The 17109-nt window shown below is 41.2% G+C and overlaps 1 protein-coding gene across 1 annotated transcript in view; it reads right to left on the bottom strand.

The window, feature by feature from the left end:
* OBSCN (obscurin, cytoskeletal calmodulin and titin-interacting RhoGEF) overlaps positions 1–17109 on the bottom strand; it is a 230805-nt gene that overhangs the window by 64370 nt on the left and 149326 nt on the right. Inside the window, 13 exon segments of the mRNA XM_087917128.1 lie at positions 326–431; positions 3430–3559; positions 4423–4525; positions 5268–5435; positions 8710–8823; positions 8960–9137; positions 10027–10185; positions 10980–11144; positions 12632–12748; positions 13504–13663; positions 14660–14833; positions 15959–16041; positions 16889–17089. Of these exon segments, the coding sequence (XP_087773254.1) occupies positions 326–431; positions 3430–3559; positions 4423–4525; positions 5268–5435; positions 8710–8823; positions 8960–9137; positions 10027–10185; positions 10980–11144; positions 12632–12748; positions 13504–13663; positions 14660–14833; positions 15959–16041; positions 16889–17089 (1858 nt within the window).

The raw sequence follows: 17109 nt of genomic DNA, 5'->3' as shown, positions 1-17109 counted from the left end.
ATAGTGTTCTTTTCAACTTGCGTAGTCTTACTAGGTGATTTTTCTGTGGATGCACCACCCTGAGGTGACCTGCAATCAGTCTAGATAGAACATAGAATAAGAGGATCTTGGAGATTTTCTAGTCCAAACCTCTGCCTGAGCAGGAAGAGACCTGGATCTCTTCCACCACAAAACAACAACAACGCAAACACAATCGCTAACCCAGTCCCAACATCAAACAGGAATGACACATCTTCTGAGAGATGCAGCCATTCGGTCCTTAATTGGCCACCATTAGCCACCCTGAATTAAGCCCCTTGTGAGAGAGCAGATCAAAAGGCCCTACCTTCTATTGTGATTGCTTGCTCGGGTCTCTTCTCCGGAGCCAAGGCTGTTGCAGTTTGACGGTAAAGGTGAGCGCCTCCCTTCGCGGTCCCCAACCTGTTTATTAACTGAAGACAAGTTGACAACGCCAGTTAGAGCGTGTGTGGATTTCAGATGACAAAGAAAAACCAACTTCTTCTCAAATCTATACAGAAAGTCCTCGACTTACAACCACAATCGAGCCCAACATTTGTGTGATTGAGACATTTGTCAAATGAGTTTTGCCCCATTTGATGACCTTGCTTGCCACAGTTGTTAGGTGAATCCCTGCATTTGTTCAGTTAGTGACCTGGTTCTTAAGTGAATCTGGCTTTCCCATTGACTTGGTTTATCAAAAGGGGATCACATGGCCCCGGGACACCGCATAAATGAGTTAGTTGCCATGCGCCTGAATTTTGACCACATATCTCTGGGGATGCTACAATGGTGTGAAAAATAGCCATACGTTACTTTTTTCAGTGCCCTTGTAACTTTGAACAGTCAGTAAATGAATGGTTGTAAGTTGAGGACTACCTGTATAAGGAATCACTTTGTGTAGGACATAGAATCATAGCTCCAGAAGGGACCTCAGAGGTCTTCTAGTCCAAACCCGGTTCAAAGCAGGAGAACTTATACCGTATGAGCCATGGTGGCGGAGTGGTTAGAATGCAGCACTGCAATTAATTCTGCTGATTGTGAACCGCCTGCAATTTGAGAGTTCGAATATCACCCGGCTCAAGGTTGACTCAGTCTTCTGTCCTTCCAAGGTCAGTAAAATGAGGACCCAGATCCTTGGGGGCAAGACGCTGAATCTGTCAACCTCTTAGAGAGGGCTATAAAGCACGGTGAAGTGATATATAAGTCTAAGTGCTACTGCTATCCCGGTCAAATGGTAGTCCAGTCTATTTTTGAAAACCTCCAGTGATGGAGCACCCACAATTGCAAGAGGAAATCTATTCCATTAGTTAATTATTGATTAATTTATCTTTACTTCTAAGTTGTACCTCATTTTAACTGGCTTGCACCAGTTACAGGTAGTCCTCGACTTACAACAGTTTGTTTAGTGATCTTTCAAAGTTCTAAAGGCACTGAAAAAAAATCCATTCAGCTTGGTGGTTTTCTTGGCGTTTCATGACCCAACTAAGTAACATCATCAGTGTTTACCCTGTCGGTGTTGATGGGAATGTTCTTGGTGATTCCTTATTTGGTTGGTTTTTGTTAGCTTGTGAAGAAAGTCAGCACCCACCCACCCTCCTAGAAGAATGAAATATTTGGGGGAATATTAAAAGAATATTATATTCCCCAAAAGGGAGAAATGGAGAAACATGCCTCAGTCTCCTTTCCCCAAGCAGAAACTGAGGAGACCAGCTTTTAGAAATGCGGATTTGGTAATCTATTCAGAAAGACTGGGTCAATTTATTCACAAACATCTTTCACAATTAAGATTAGAGATAGGGAGGACACTCCTTAAGAATTGTGGAGACAATATTGGTCGATTATGAAAGGCAGGTCAGAGGCAATAGATAAGAGGATAAAATCAATTACAGATGCCTTACAGGATTAAGATCAAGGAAGTAATAATTAAACCCCTCACGAGCCTTTGTGAAACAAGTAAAACCGATCAAATAATAAAAACAAACAAAGCAAGCTTCCAGGTTACAAAATGCTGCCTCTCTTTTTCTTAAAATTTAGTAGGTAGAATGCACTAAGCAGAATCAGACTGGGATCTAGGTGTTATTTTAAATGTCAATTTAGGGGAACGATAGAAAGGCATCATACTTCGATTAGTGATTCCAGAAGAAATCTTTTTTTTATTATTATTATAGAGAATGAGATAAATGGATAATTGGAAAAGAATGGACAAAAGATACAAGTATAATGATTTAAAGTAAGATGAAATAAATAAAATAGAATTAAGAAGAGTGAAAAGCGGGGAGAAGTTATATAGAAGATATAGAATGGTAAATAAGATAGGTAATGGTATATAAGATGAGCATGAATTTAATTGAAGTCTGTATAAAGAGAGGTAAATCTGGGGCCAAGCCACTTTCTAAAAAGAAGTTTTATGTTTTTGTGTTTTGTGTGTTTATGTTTGATTGAGAATTAATAAAACCTTGGAGGAATGTCAGATGAGAATAATTGTAAACAAGTCGGAGGGAAATATAAATATGATGACTATAAAATAGGTAAATATAGAAAAGAAATGTAACTGAATAAGAGTAAAGAGGAATAATGAGAAATTTGTTAAAAGATATTTATGTGTCCATATGGAAATGGGATAAATTAGAATTATGCTGTATAAAATAATGTTTTATCTGCCCTGTAAAGATTTACAATGGAAAGAGGGGGAAAAAGAAAAAGATTACAAAATGCTATAAAAACTGTATAAAAGTCCATGTTCAAGAAAAGCCAGTTGTTCAGCTGACCCAGAACTGCACGCTGTCTATGTGGTTCTGTTCACCAATCAATGGTCCTTTCCTTCCAATCGGCCTCCAGCCTCCATTTTATTCCAGTGTCTTTTTCCCAGCTTGGAACTGAGCCAAAAGGATTTTCCTTCCAACACTTGTTTGTGTAAGTTGGACTTAGACAACTCAGGATCAGGGGTGGGATTCTACTGGTTCTGTCCACTTCTGTAGAACTGGTTGCTATGAAAAGCAGCAAACAGAAAGCAGGCATAGAACCGGTTCTATGTCTGCTGCTGTTTTGGCCTACCCGCCTGCCTGGGCTCTTACCTGACCTTTATTTCCTGTGTTTTCAACCGCAGCTGCTTTGCATGACACAGCTGCGGTTGAAAAAGCAGGAAAAAAAGTGCTACTTCAACCGCTGCGTACTTGCACGCAGCGCTGTTCAGCTGTCCGGGCAGCTCAGCAGGTCGTAAATTGCACTCGCGCGACTCGCGCGACTCGCACACGATGCAGAGCAACACAACCGGGAGTTATACCGGCCGGATGCCATCCCTGCTCAGGATGTCTTAACAGAACAGCCGGATTTGCCCAGCAGATGAGCGGTGGGTCTTTGGCCCAGATATTTTATGGAGAAGTTCCTGTCTCATAACAACGTAAGAAAAAAAGAGACAGAGAAACTCACCTCGCACTCATAGAGACCTTCGTCATCCTCACAGGCATTTTTGATAACCAGGACAATCACGCCACTTCGTGGCTCACTGAAGCTCTGGTGTTTGTTTGGATCGGTGAGGAGGTTCCCATCTTTATACCACCTGGAATGAGGAGGGGGGGAAAAGAGAAGAGGAAAGGAAGGGAGGGGGAGGGAGGGAAGGAAGGAAAAGGGAAGGAAGGAAGGAAGGAAGGAAGGAAGGAAGGAAGGAAGGAAGGAAGGAAGGAAGGAAGGAAGGAGGGGAAGAGAGGGAAAGGAAGAAAATACAGATTTACAGAAGAGGGCATTGATATATTGGGGGGCCGGTTTGGCCAACTTCACCCAATTTCCCAGTGATAAATACAAAAAATACAGGTTTTTACTCTTTTGCGTCTTATCTATTCACAGAGTAGGACACAGTAAGACATGAAAAAGTAAAAATTGGAAGCAACAATAATTATTATCTCTACATGGTTCTCCTCCTCTTTTGAAAACAGCTTTCAGAACCTACAGGCAGTCCTCAATTTACAACCGTTCCTTAACCACCCTTCAAAGTTGCAACAGCACTGAAAAAGGTAATTTACGACTGATCCTAACCCTTATGATCATTGTAATGTTCCCACGGTTACATGATCAAAATTCAGGCTTTTGGCAACCAGCAGGATGATTATGACAGTTGCAGGGCCTGGAGATCACATGATCACCATTTGTGACCTTCCAATTTCTAACAAGCAATTAAATGGAGGAAGTCAGATTCGCTTAACAGCAGTGTGATTCATTTAGCAACTGCAATGATTCTTTTAACAACCCTGGAGAAAAAGGTCATAAAATCAGGGACAATTTGTTTAACAACCGTCTGGTCTAGCCACAAAAATTCAGGTCCCAACTGTGATTGTAAGTAGAGGACTTCCCATAAAAAAAAGCCTTTGTAGGCTAGAAAGTCCTGTTCAAAAAGGCTACGGAGCAAGGGCTTGATTGTTCCCTTACCTGATTTGGGGGTATGGTGCTCCTTCAATGGTGCAAGTAAACTGTGCATCTTCGCCACTGGCATAATAGGCGTGTTTCATCTTGTTCACAAACCGAGGAGGCACTGGAAATTAAAATATACCATGAGGAGGTTGTAAGCTTTGTGAAAAGAGAGAGGAGTAACTTAAATACGCTTCTAAACCCCCATTGCATCCAGAAACATGGTACATCCAAGAGACGTTTGTTTGTTTATGTTTGTTTACATCCCACCTTTATTGTTTTTACAAATCACTCAAGGCAGAGAACATGTCCTATATACCTCCCTCCTCCTGTTTTCTCCACAACACCAACCTTGTTTCTGAGACGGAAAAGCAAATGGACCAAAGTCACCCAGCTGGCTTTGGTGACAATGCTGGACTAGAACTCCCAGTCTCCTGGTGACTGGCCCAAAGACAGCCAGCCAACTTTCCTGTCTGAGATGGGACTAGAATTCACAATCTCCTCGTTTCTAGCCTGGTACCTTCATCACTAGACCAGACTGGCCCTCATTATATCAATACCTCCTCCGTCAAACCTTAGAGAGAATACAATTCTCTTTTTTTTTTTGGTCCCATTTTTAAAGTGGGTTTATTATCTTTTCTTCCTTTGCACAGTTGTTTTGTAGGGACTCTCATGTGATGCATTTTGTTGTGTTGTGTAACAACCACCTCTTCCTTTGTTTTCTCATCACACCCCAAAAGCCCTGCTAGCTGATTGGATGCTCCTTGTGGGAGTAGGACCAGTATGTGGAGTGATGAAAGATGCTAGGTACTTCTCTCTGGACTTTCAAGGTTTCCTGTGCGTGTGTCTTTGTGTAGTGCTTGTACCTTGGACGAGAATTTTCCCAAGGGTGCTGGCACTGCCAGCTGGACTAGATGCATAGCACAGATATTGCCCTGAATCCACTCCGGTCAGATTATCAAGGATCAATGTGCAGGATCCATCAGGATCTTCGATGATGATGTGGTGAGGATCCACTTCGACTGGCTTCCCATCTGCAAAGCAAAAGGCAGCCTTTGGTGAACACAGGGCTGGATTCAGAGTTAAATAGGATTGTAAAACGGATTCCCTTTATTTATTTTAACAACAGGTAATCCTTGATTTATGACTAGAATGCACCTCATTAAGGAATGTAGTCGTTACGTGAGTTGGGACCAATTTTACAACCTTTATTTCTTTCTTTTGCCATGGATATTCAGGGAATCCCTGCCATCGTTAAGTGAATCACATGGTCATTAAGAGAAGCCAGCTTCTTCTATTCACTTTGCTTGCTGGAAGCCAGCTGGGAAGGTCCCCAATGGTCATTGTATGAGCCCAGGACATTGCAGCCATTAAAAAAGCAAGCTGGTTGCCAAGTGCCCAAATTTTGACAATTCCATGCTGCGATGGTTATAAATGCGAGGACCAGGCATAAATCACTTTACTCTGCGCCATTGTTACTTTGAATGGTCACTCAATGGATGATCAAGGACTGTATATATATAATTATATATATATATAATTATATATATAATTGTGTATGTATATATGTATATATATATATATATATATATATATATATATTCTTAAGTTTTCGTGGGTACTTACATATATGGTATTCAGCTTTGTTCGGGTATTTTCCCACGTCATTGTAGTTGTGCTTTTAAAGTTGTAGCAACATTTCGGCAGAATCTCATCTGCCATCATCAGGCTTCTGTACCGTTCTGTATTGCTCTATATTGACACAATACAGAAGCCTGATGATGGCAGATGAGATTCTGTCAAACATTGCTACAACTTTAAAAGCACAACTATAATGACGTGGGAAAATACCTGAGCAAAGAAAAATACAACCAAGAGGAGATCTATTAAATAATACATGTGATTATGGCAGCAAGGTTAGCCTTTGCTCAAAAATGGAAAGACAAAGAAATTCCCGATGAAAGTGATGTAATAAAAAAGAAATGGGCATTTGCTGAGATGGATAAATTAACTTTGGAAATGAAAGGGATAGACAAGATAGAATACGATAAAGTATGGGATAAATTCTATCAATGGTGGGAAAAAAGAAGGATCTAGAATCAAAAGAGAATAGGGTTGGCAGAATGGATGATTGGAATCAGAAAACATTGTATAAATGTATAGATGTATAAATGTACAAATATATATAAAATATGTATTTTATGCCATAATATGCATGATAAACAGGATTGTTGGGATGATTACACCACATCTAATGTTTTTAATAATTTACTTAATAAAACTTTATTAAAAAAAAGATACGTTCATGTTAACCTTAGCATACACTATATAAAGGCAGTCCTTGACTTACAATAGTTTACTTAGTGACCGTTCTAAGTTACAACGGTGCTGAAAAAAAGGACTTATGACTGTTTTTCACACTTACGACCACTGCAGCACTCTCATGGTCACATGACCAAAATTCAGGCGCTTGGCAACTGGTTCATATTTACAAGGGTCGCAGTGTCATGGGGGGAGGGAGGATCATGTGATCATTTTTTGTGACCTGACAAGCAGAGTCAATGGGGAAAGCCAGATTCATTTAACAACCACGTTACTAAATTGACAACAACAGTGGTTCAACATTGACAACAGCAGTGATTTAACAATGGTGGCAAGAATGGTCGTAAAATGGAGCAAAACTCCCAACAAATGTTTACCTTAGCAAGAGAAATTTTGTGCTCGATTATGGTCGTAAGTCGAGGACTACCTGTACATTAGACCATCAACAAGTACCATCGAGAAGTGATAAGCAGAAACAATATTAAAGAAAATATTTATCTATCATGACTGCATAACTGGTAAATTAGTCAACAAGGCTTTATGGGCAGTCCTCAACTTACAGAATTTAATTTAGTGACCGTTCAAAGAGACAACGGCACTGAAAAAAGTAACTCATGACTGTTTTTCACACTTACGACTATTTCAGCATCCCCCCCCCCCCGGGTTACATGATCAAAATTCTGAGTCTTGGCAACTGACTCATATTTATGATGGTCAAAGTATCCTGAGGTCATCTGATACCCTTTTGTGACCTTCTGACAAGCAAATAGGGAAGATATATTAAGAGCAGCTGTGGTCTCTTCGCTGATGATGTAAAGCTATTCAACACCACAGAAAATACTGCGACCCTTCAAAAAGATCTGGACTATGTATCAGAATGGTCAAGCAAATGGAACATCAAATCTCAACAAATAAATGCTCTGTCCTACATATTGGCAAAAAAATCAGAAAATAAAATACAGGCTGAATAGTCAAGACCTTGTTGATGATCCAAGCTCTGTAAAGGGCTCATCTCTAATGATCTAAGTGCTAGAGCCCACTGTAACTACATAGCCAAAAAGGCATTAAGAGTTGTTAACCTAATCATACGTAGCTTTTTCTCTGGTAATATCACACTACTAACTAGAGCATACAAAACATTTGCTAGATCAATACTCGAATACAGCTCATCAGTCTGGAACCCACATTACGTATCTGATATTAGCACAATTGAGAAAGTCCAGAAATATTTCACAAGAAGAGTTCTCCACTCCTCTACTCATTGCAGAATACCTTATGCCACCAGACTTGAAATTCTAGACCTAGAACACCTAGAACTATGCCGTCTTCGGTCTGATCTAAGTATGGTATATAAAATCATACATTGCGATGTCTTACCTGTCAATGAATACTTCAGCTTCAAACATAACAACACCAGAGCACACAATAGATACAAACTCAAGGTTAACCGTACCAAACTTGATTGCAGGAAATACGACTTCAGCCACAGAGTGGTCAATGTTCGAATACTCTACCTGACTTTGTGGTTTCTTCCCCAAACCCCCAAAACTTTAGCCTTAGACTGTCTACTATTGACCTCACCCCTTTCCTGAGAGGTCTGTAGGGGGCGTGCCATAAGCGCAAAAATGTGCCTACCGTCTCTGTCCTATTGTTTCTTTTATTTTTCTTATATGTACCCATTTCATGTATTCATAACTATGTATATACTTATACCTATTATCTTGTAAGCAATTAACAAATCAAATAAATAAATAAAAATAAATAAATAAATAAATACTAACTTAACAGTTGTGGTGATTTGCTTAACATCTGTGGCAAGAGAGGTCATAAAATGGAGCAAAACTCATTTAACAAATGTCTCGTTTAACCACATAAATTTTGGACTCAGTTGGGGTTATAAATTGAGGACTACCAGTAGTCTCCCTGCTCAAAAATTTACCACTTCTTTCTGACCTTAATCTGGGGGAAACTGAGGCTGGTTTTTACCTTTATACCAGGTGATGCCCGGTTTGGGGGTTCCTGTGACTCGGCATGCTAGCTTGACTGTTTCACCAAGTTCTGCTGTACAATCTGCCAGTTCCTCTTCAAAATCAGGCGGATCTGAAGCAGGAAAAAAAATCAGATTTGATATTCACTAGGAGACGATAGAGTTCTAGTCTTCGGAGAGAAGCACTGCATGCAAAAGTAGCAAAAAAATAAATAAATTTGAAGAACTGAAGTCTTGAGTTCTACTCACCCCATACGGGAAGACTGATCCGTTGCTGAATACTACAGATCTCTTTCACCCATGAGTTTTTGATGATAACGGTGCGTGCCTGGAAGAGATACTTCCGGACCGAATCTTCCCGTTCGTGCCAGATCTCAAACGCCCGGTCATCGCCTTCGATCATGTCATTCACATCAATGTGAGATAGCTGAGCAACCAAAAACCAAGGTTACAAGTCAGGCCAACATCAGGCACGCATTTGCAGTACGTCTTACGTCCTTATAGAGGTAGTCCTTGACTTACAACCGTTTGTTTAGTGACCGTCTAAAATTATAATAGCAGTGAAAGAAGTGACTTAGGATAGGGCCATTTTTCTCACCCGTGATCATTGCAGCATCGCTAGTCACATGATCAAAATTAGATGCTTGGCAACTAGCATGGATTCCTAACAGTTGCAGGTTCACTCTATCAATTGTGTGACTAAGTTAAGAACAGCAGGGATTCACTTAACAACGGTGGCAAGAAAGGTTATAAAATGGGGCAAAACTCACTTAACAGTTGTCTTGATTAGCAATGGAAATTTGGGACTCAGTTGTGGTCGTAAATTGAGGACTACCTGTATAGTAGTCAGTCAGTCAGTCAGTAAGTCAGTCAATCTGCCCGCCCATCCATCCATCCATCCATGCATCTCCCATCTTTATTATTTTTACAAATATCTCAAGGTGGCAAACGTACCTAATACTTCCTCCTTATTTTCACAACAACCCTTTCAGATGGGCTGAGCTGAGAGAGAGGGACTAACCCAAAATCTCTCAGCTGGCTTTTATGCCTAAATTAGAACTCACTCTCTTCTGTCAATTCCCCGAAAGTCACCCACACACTTTCATGCCTAAGGCAGAATTAGAAATCACAATCTCCCAGTTTCTAGCCTAATGCCTTTCAACCCCAGATCCAACCTGCTGCATTGCTGTGAGATTTGAACCTCTCAAGGTACATCAGTGGATAATTCAGTATTGTTCTGATAGCTTAACCTCATTTTAGTTAGATACCAAAAAGTAGCCAGAGAAAGACAACCCTTTAGGTAGGGGATATTCAACCTTCATCATGTTCTTGAACAGATAGCTGTAAGTATCCATCTTCGTGTCTCGTTTTGGCTTGCACACGAGCAGGTAACCCTTGAAGAGGAAGGCGTGGCGCTTATGTCCTTTCCAAGCCATACGTGCCCCCGGAGCACCTTCCCACACAATGAACTGTCCCTGGGAAAAAAAAAAATAGCAAAACGTGGCAGGGAGTTCCACGGGCTTTATAAGTCACATCATCAGAAAGTTCTATTATAATCTAGTGAGAATTTTGACCCTTTGCTTCTGGATCTGCCCTTTGGAGCAACAGACTTTATCTCCAGTCATAATTAGAGTTTGAGTTATTTGTTACAAATCGTCAAGAATTGTTGAAAAGAAAGGAAGGATTTTTAAGTCTAATTTCCTCTTTGCAAAGAAGAAATAACTCACAGGGCGAACATATGCAACACACCTTCTCCTCCTATTTTCCCCATAACAACAACCCTATGAGGTGGGCCGGGCTGAGAGAGAAGGATTGGCCCAAAGTTACTAAACCAACTTTCATACCTAAGGCAGGACTACAATTCACCAACACCTGGTGATTGCCCCAAAGTCACCCAGCTGGCCTTCCTGCCGAAGGTGGGACTAGAACTCATTATCTCCTGGTGACTGGCCGATAGTAACCCACCAGGTTTTCATGCTAGGGTGGAACTAGAACTTACCAACTCCTGATGATTGGCCCGAAGTTGTACATAAGGTGGGACTAGAACCTACGGACCTCTTGTTTCTCGCCTGGTTCCTTAACCATTAGACCAAACTAGCTTTTAAATCTCACAGTCATGTGACTTTGAGCAGCTGATTACGATTTGATAAAAGAACATATCCACCCCAAATCAACAGGGTCAAACTGAAAAACATATTTTGGGGTTCAGCAGAAAGAGGAAGAAACTTAGCAGGCCGATGTGTGAACGAGACGCCTAGCTTTCATTTACCTGGCGGATAGGTTCTCCTAATATTTCCAGAGTTCCAGGGTAGTTCTCAATGAGAGAAATATGAAGGTTGTTTTCTGCTCGCCTGTTGAGTGCAGAAACAATGGCGTAGGCCTGTTCCAGAAGGGCGCAGTTTTGAGAGTTCCTTGCTTTGTTTCGGATCATGTCCTATGAACACAAGGAAAAGTATCGTTTGTCTCCTCTGTATTTAGACGAATACGTGCAGCAGAAATGTGGTTGAAGTGGAAAGGAAGGGAAAAAGGGAGGGAGGAAGGAAGGAAGGAAGGAAGGAAGGAAGGAAGGAAGGAAGGAAGGAAGGAAGGAAGGAGAAAGAGAGAGAAACAGATGGACTAGCAGTTTATTAAGAGCTCAGATTACTTTTAATTCTCTTTGGAATGGGATTATTCACTCCCTTCAATTTAATGCAGTGAAACTGTTATATGTCAGGGAAGAAAAGTCAATTTTAATTGGTTAGATAGGCCTCACAATTTGAATCTGGATCATATCTCAGGAAGGAAGGATCGACTATCAAGGGTTAGGGTTAATGTTAGGGTTAGGGTCACGACCACTTCCACCAACGTTGACTGGGAAAGCCACTCTCTTCTAGTATGGATGATATTATCAAGCTTGGTAACAAAACATCTGCAAGAAAACCACCAAGCTCAGAGAGTACCAAGGACCCCACAGTAGTCTTCCTCTTCCTCCTCCCCCTCCTCCCCACAAACCTCACTCCCTTCTAACATTGATATTATAGAGACGGTCACGAGACATTTGTAAAAAAATCTGCCAAGCTCAGGGAGCTCTGACCCCACCGTTTTTCTCCTTCTTTTACTCCTTCCTTCCTCCATCCTCCCATTTTCTACCTTCTCTCATTTCCCCCTTCCTCCCCCTCATCCTTCTTCCCCCTCTTCTCTTTCCTTCCTTCCTTCCTTCCTTCCTTCCTTCCTTCCTTCCTTCCTTCCTTCCTTCCTTCCTTCCTTCCTTCCTTCCTTCCTCCCCTCCCTCCATCCCTGCCTCTCCCTTCCCTCCACCCCTTCCTTCTCCTCCCCCTCTGTCTACTAACTGACCTGCACTCCCTAGTACCCACCAAGAGCATTCATGCACAACTCCCATACATCTTACCCTGCATGGTTTAGCAACAACAACCAAAGTCCCAACTGCCACTGGAGACAACCTGTACAAGTAATCCTCAATTTACAACAATTCAGTTAAAATTGCTCATTGTTCCAACCACACTGAAAAAAAGCAAGTCATCCTCGTAGTGATGACCATCATTGCATCCTCTCAGTGACATGATCAAAATTCGGGAGCTTGGCAATCGGCATGTATTTATGACAGTTACAATATCTTGGAGTCATGTGATTATCATTTGTGACCAGCAGCTTGCTTCTTTCTGACCAGCAAAATCAAAGCAGGAAGCCAGATTTGCTTAACAACCACATGATTCACTTAACAACTGCCATGATTCATTTAACAACGGTGGAAAAAGTCAAAGAAGAAAGTTGGATTCGCTTAATGATCACATGATTCACACAGCAACTGCCATGATTCACTTACCAACCACGGCAAAATTGGCTGTAAAATCGTGCACCAGCAATGTGAGACCCTGTTGTTGCGCTACCAACTAAAAAGTGACTAAAACCTACGCTCCTAACCTTGATTGCTGTTTGATATTTCTGGATCCGGTTTATGGGTCTCTCTAGATAGTGTTGGAGAGGGAGTATCGGCGGCAGGGAAGGATCCTCACTGGCCAACGTCCCTTCTGTGTATCTCTGGAGGGAGAGAAACATAATAGTAAAGGGTTTATTAATCCAGTTTGCTTACCATCCCAGAAAGTCCTTCATTCCTTTACAGACTACACAATTATTCTATGTTTCACGCTGAATTTTCCTATTATTGTTCTAATAAAGAAGCGACTTTCTTCATTAGGAGCATTTCAGCACCATACAAATAGAATGATCTTATCCATATATTGCTCTGGCTTGCTATAAAGATGCATAATCCTTTATTTTTATGTCACCTTTAAAAAATAATAATCTCAAGATGGCACACATACCGAATAATTTCTTCCTCCACCTATTTTCCTCACAACAATAACAACCATGTGAAGTGGGATGGCCTGAGAGTGAAGGACTGGCTTAAAATTAACCAATTGGCTTTCATGCCTAAGGCAAGACTACAATTCACCATCACCTGGCGATTAGCACAGAGGCATCCAGACAGCTTTCATGCTTAAGGTGGGGCTAGAACTGCCACCTTAGGGGATTTGTTGGAGCCCTGACATTCACCATCACCTGGTGATTGAGCCAAGGTCACCCAGCTGGCTTTTATGCCTAAAATGGTACTAGAACTCACCATTTCCTGGTTTCTAGCCTGGTGCCTTCACTACTAGAGCAAACTGGTTCACCAAGGTATAATATACGCTTGATGTACAAATATAGGACTATTTCCAAAGAATTCTGGGTCATTACTTTTCATGTGGGTGAAATGTCCAACAGAAGACTCTTCCAGTTGAGGGTGCCCTCACCTTATAAAATTCCTGGACTGCTTTGCTGACCACAATGGACTCAGCTTGAACTCGGCCCACCAAATAGGTGATGTATTTGTCAAATTCAGTTTCATTTTTAAGGAAGCACATGGCCACGTCATCATCCGTATCACACTTCTGAAGCTCTGGGAAGAAGGTGCTGCGGGGAAAAAAGTAGAAAGGAGCATGAGAACTGGATGTGGGCAGTGGGGTGGACTAAAAGACCTCTAAAGTGCCTTCCAGCCCTGTGATTGGATGATCTTCCAATTCCTGGCTTTCTTCCCAGCTAAAGCATCCTTTGTCATTCAACTTAACAGTAGTTAAACGCCATCCAACTCGCCCTGTCCAAATGCTTTTTTAAAAAAATCCAGAGAGTTAAAAAAAAGTCAAAATGGCAGACCAGAACTCAAAACTCAACCTGTTTTTATTTCTGCCATTCACATGAACCCTGTAAACAACCTGAAAACAAGTCCTTAAGACAACAGAGTGAGAGAAACAAAGAAAAGATACGTTGCTTTTCCGGGAAACAAGATTCTGGGTGCCAACATTGAAAAGGCCCTACACTTAAATGATCTCAGTGCAAGGAAAAAATTAGACCCGGTAGCCTCAGTACAGGTAGTCCTCAATTTACAACAGTTCATTTAGTGGCAATTCAAAGTTATAATGGTACTGAAAAAAGTGATTTATGACCATTTTTCACACTTACGACTGTTGAAGCATCCCCAGCGTCATGTGATGAAAATTAAGAACGCTTGACAACTGGCTCATATTTATGACGTATGCAATGTCCTGGTGTCACGTGATCCCCTTTTGCGACCAAATAGGGGAAGTCATTCACTTCACAACCATATCAGTAACAGAACTACTGCGGTGATTCACTTAACGACTGTGGCAAGAAAGGTTGTAAAATGGGGCAAAACTCACTTAACAAATGTCTCACTGAGTAACAAACATTTGGGGCTCAATGGTGGTCATAAATCAAGGACTACCTATAAAGCAAAATAATAATAATGTGGCTAATATATCAGAAGACATGGTTTTATAAAACTTTGCTTGAGTGGATAGCGGCACACAGGGATGCAGGCCTTCTTATTAAACCACTTTTTTAGTATATTTCGTTCTTTAAAAGCCGTTTGGCTGTTATAGATCTACGTACTTGGAATGAAAATGTGTTATGTCAGTAATATTTCTGAAAATAACAGGCTTCTGGTTGGATACAGCAACAGGAACAGCAGGACAAGTCTCGGTGAACTGGATGTGGTGTGTTTGGAGGAATTGAAGATCCTTGACATATTCCTCTTCTGTGCCCAGCAGGTCTTGAATGATAAGGCTAAAAAGGAAGCAGAAACAGAAAAACGAGTGAAAATTCATGAAAACACATCCCATCCTTTGAAGGTGACCATCAGGGAAATTCATTCTAAAATTCAACAGATAAGCATGAAAGTACAAGGTAGTCCTTGACGTATGACCACAATCAAGTCTAAAATTTCCGTTGCTAAGCGAGACAGTTATTAAGTTAATTTTGCCCCATTTTACAACTACTCTTGCCACAATTGTTAAGTGAATCTCTGCAATAACACGATTGTGATGTGAATCTGGATTCCTCATTGATTTTGCTTGTCAAATTGTCACAAAAGGGGATCGTGACCCTGGGACACCACAACTGTCATAAATATGTGTCAGCTGCCAAGTATCTGAATTTTGATCATGTGTCCATGGGGTTTCTGCAACGGTCGTTAAGTGTGATAAATGGTCATAAGTCACTTTTTTCAGTGCCTTTGTAACTTTGAATGGTCACTAAATGAACTATGGAGGACTACCTGTATCTACTTGTGGCAGGTAGATGCTGCTATGTGCCAGAAATGCAAACCGGCAGAGGGGCCCCTGCCCACGTTGTTACCCTGGGAGCTTCTGGGATAACAAAGAGGCAGGAGTGACTTACAGAAGTGACTCATGAGATTCCCTGCCGGCTTCCCCAATGACTTTGCTGATGGGAAGCCAGCTGGAAAGATCACAAGATCATCTTTATTGTCATTTTTTACGGTGAGCACACTGGCATACGTTAAAAATGAAATTTTGTTGCCTGCTCTCAAAAGAAAGTATATATCTACCCATATACATACATAACACACATATATACATGACACACAAATACACATCACTGTTTATTTTGAATACACAATGGAAAGAGGAAACATGAGAGTTCACAAGGTGGATGCTAGATGAAACAAAACTGTGATTGAATCTAGATGTTCGGATACCACAAAGCCTCCTTCAAAATGCTCTGGTCCAATGGATGCTGCACATGGTGGGGTTTATACACGATGACCTCTAAGTTCCTTCCCATGCTGTGATTTTATGAAATGATTCTTTTACACCAGCTATAAGAGTAGGACACAGCCCTTCAGACAGAGAAGAAGTTTGCTCCAATAGGAAGAATTTTCACCAAGCTCACCTTAATTTCTTCCGATATTCATCCTCGGAAACAGATTCTCCATGGAACTCTGGAACATCCGGTATACCCCACTCTGCAGAGAGCTAATATTTGGAAAAAAAAAAAACAGCATTTAAGGATTTCAGCCTTGGGCAAGGAATTGGGCTAGAAGACCTCCAAGGCCCCTTCCAGCCTTAGGATTTTATGATCTAGTATCTACCAGGAAGGGATGTCCTTAAGATAGCTTTCGAGTCTTCCAGCCAAGGTGCAAAGGATAGAAAGTAGCTGGGTTATAGCGGCAGCCTGGGAGCTTCCATCTTGACTTAGGAGGGACTCTAGCCCCTATTACGTTCAGATGTTCCTGTACGCAACTTTTTGCATTCAATATATGGTGTCCTGCCTGAATCTTACACCACCCTGCCACCATCTTTCCACAGTCTGCATATTAGGCCTTGTGTAGTGGGGTAGACACACCCTCCCCACCGCTTCTATGGATCTGGTGCTTAATGTCTAAATTTTTTCTTCCCTGCTCTCCTGAAATGCACATTTCCCTTGTTTTCCTTCTTCTTCCACACAGGCTGCGTCAAAGAAGGAAACACAATGACCCCGGGACAATCAACTGTCATAAATATGAGCCAGTTGCTAAGCAACTGAATTTAAATCATGTGACCATGGGGATGCTGTAATGGTTGTAAGTGTGAAAAACATCCATAAGTCACTTTTCAGTGCTATTGTAACTTCGAATGGTCACTAAATGAATGGTTATAAATTCAGAACTTCTTGTACTTTATACATGAACTATAGTAATTCTTTACTGAAACTGCTGGGTAGAAGTAATTATTACCCAGTAACTGCTGGGTAATTATTCATGGTAACCTAGAGACCAGAGGCATAAGATTAAGCAATTTTGAAAGAAGAAGAAAAAGAAACCCAACTATTTATAAGTCTCACCTTTAACTTCTTATCCAAATAGGCTGGAGAAACCCAACCTTGTCTCGATGGGCTTGACTTGGTGGGTTTCGTCCTGACCAGCCACTTCAAAGGATGAGCAGAGTCTAAAACCTCCACGTATTGCCCTTCCTTCAGAGTGATGGTTTCACGGTCTGCCCCCATTGGGTTATAGTCAGCAATGACCATGTAGATGTCAAAAATCTATGAAGAGAAGAATGAAT

This window comes from Pseudonaja textilis, chromosome Z (assembly GCF_049901715.1).
Source record: "Pseudonaja textilis isolate UNSWEBS1 chromosome Z, rPseTex1.2, whole genome shotgun sequence".
In the NCBI taxonomy this organism is placed as follows: domain Eukaryota; kingdom Metazoa; phylum Chordata; class Lepidosauria; order Squamata; family Elapidae; genus Pseudonaja; species Pseudonaja textilis.
The sequence above is the reverse complement of the archived record's forward strand: the minus strand, read 5'-3'. Positions and strand labels throughout refer to the sequence as shown.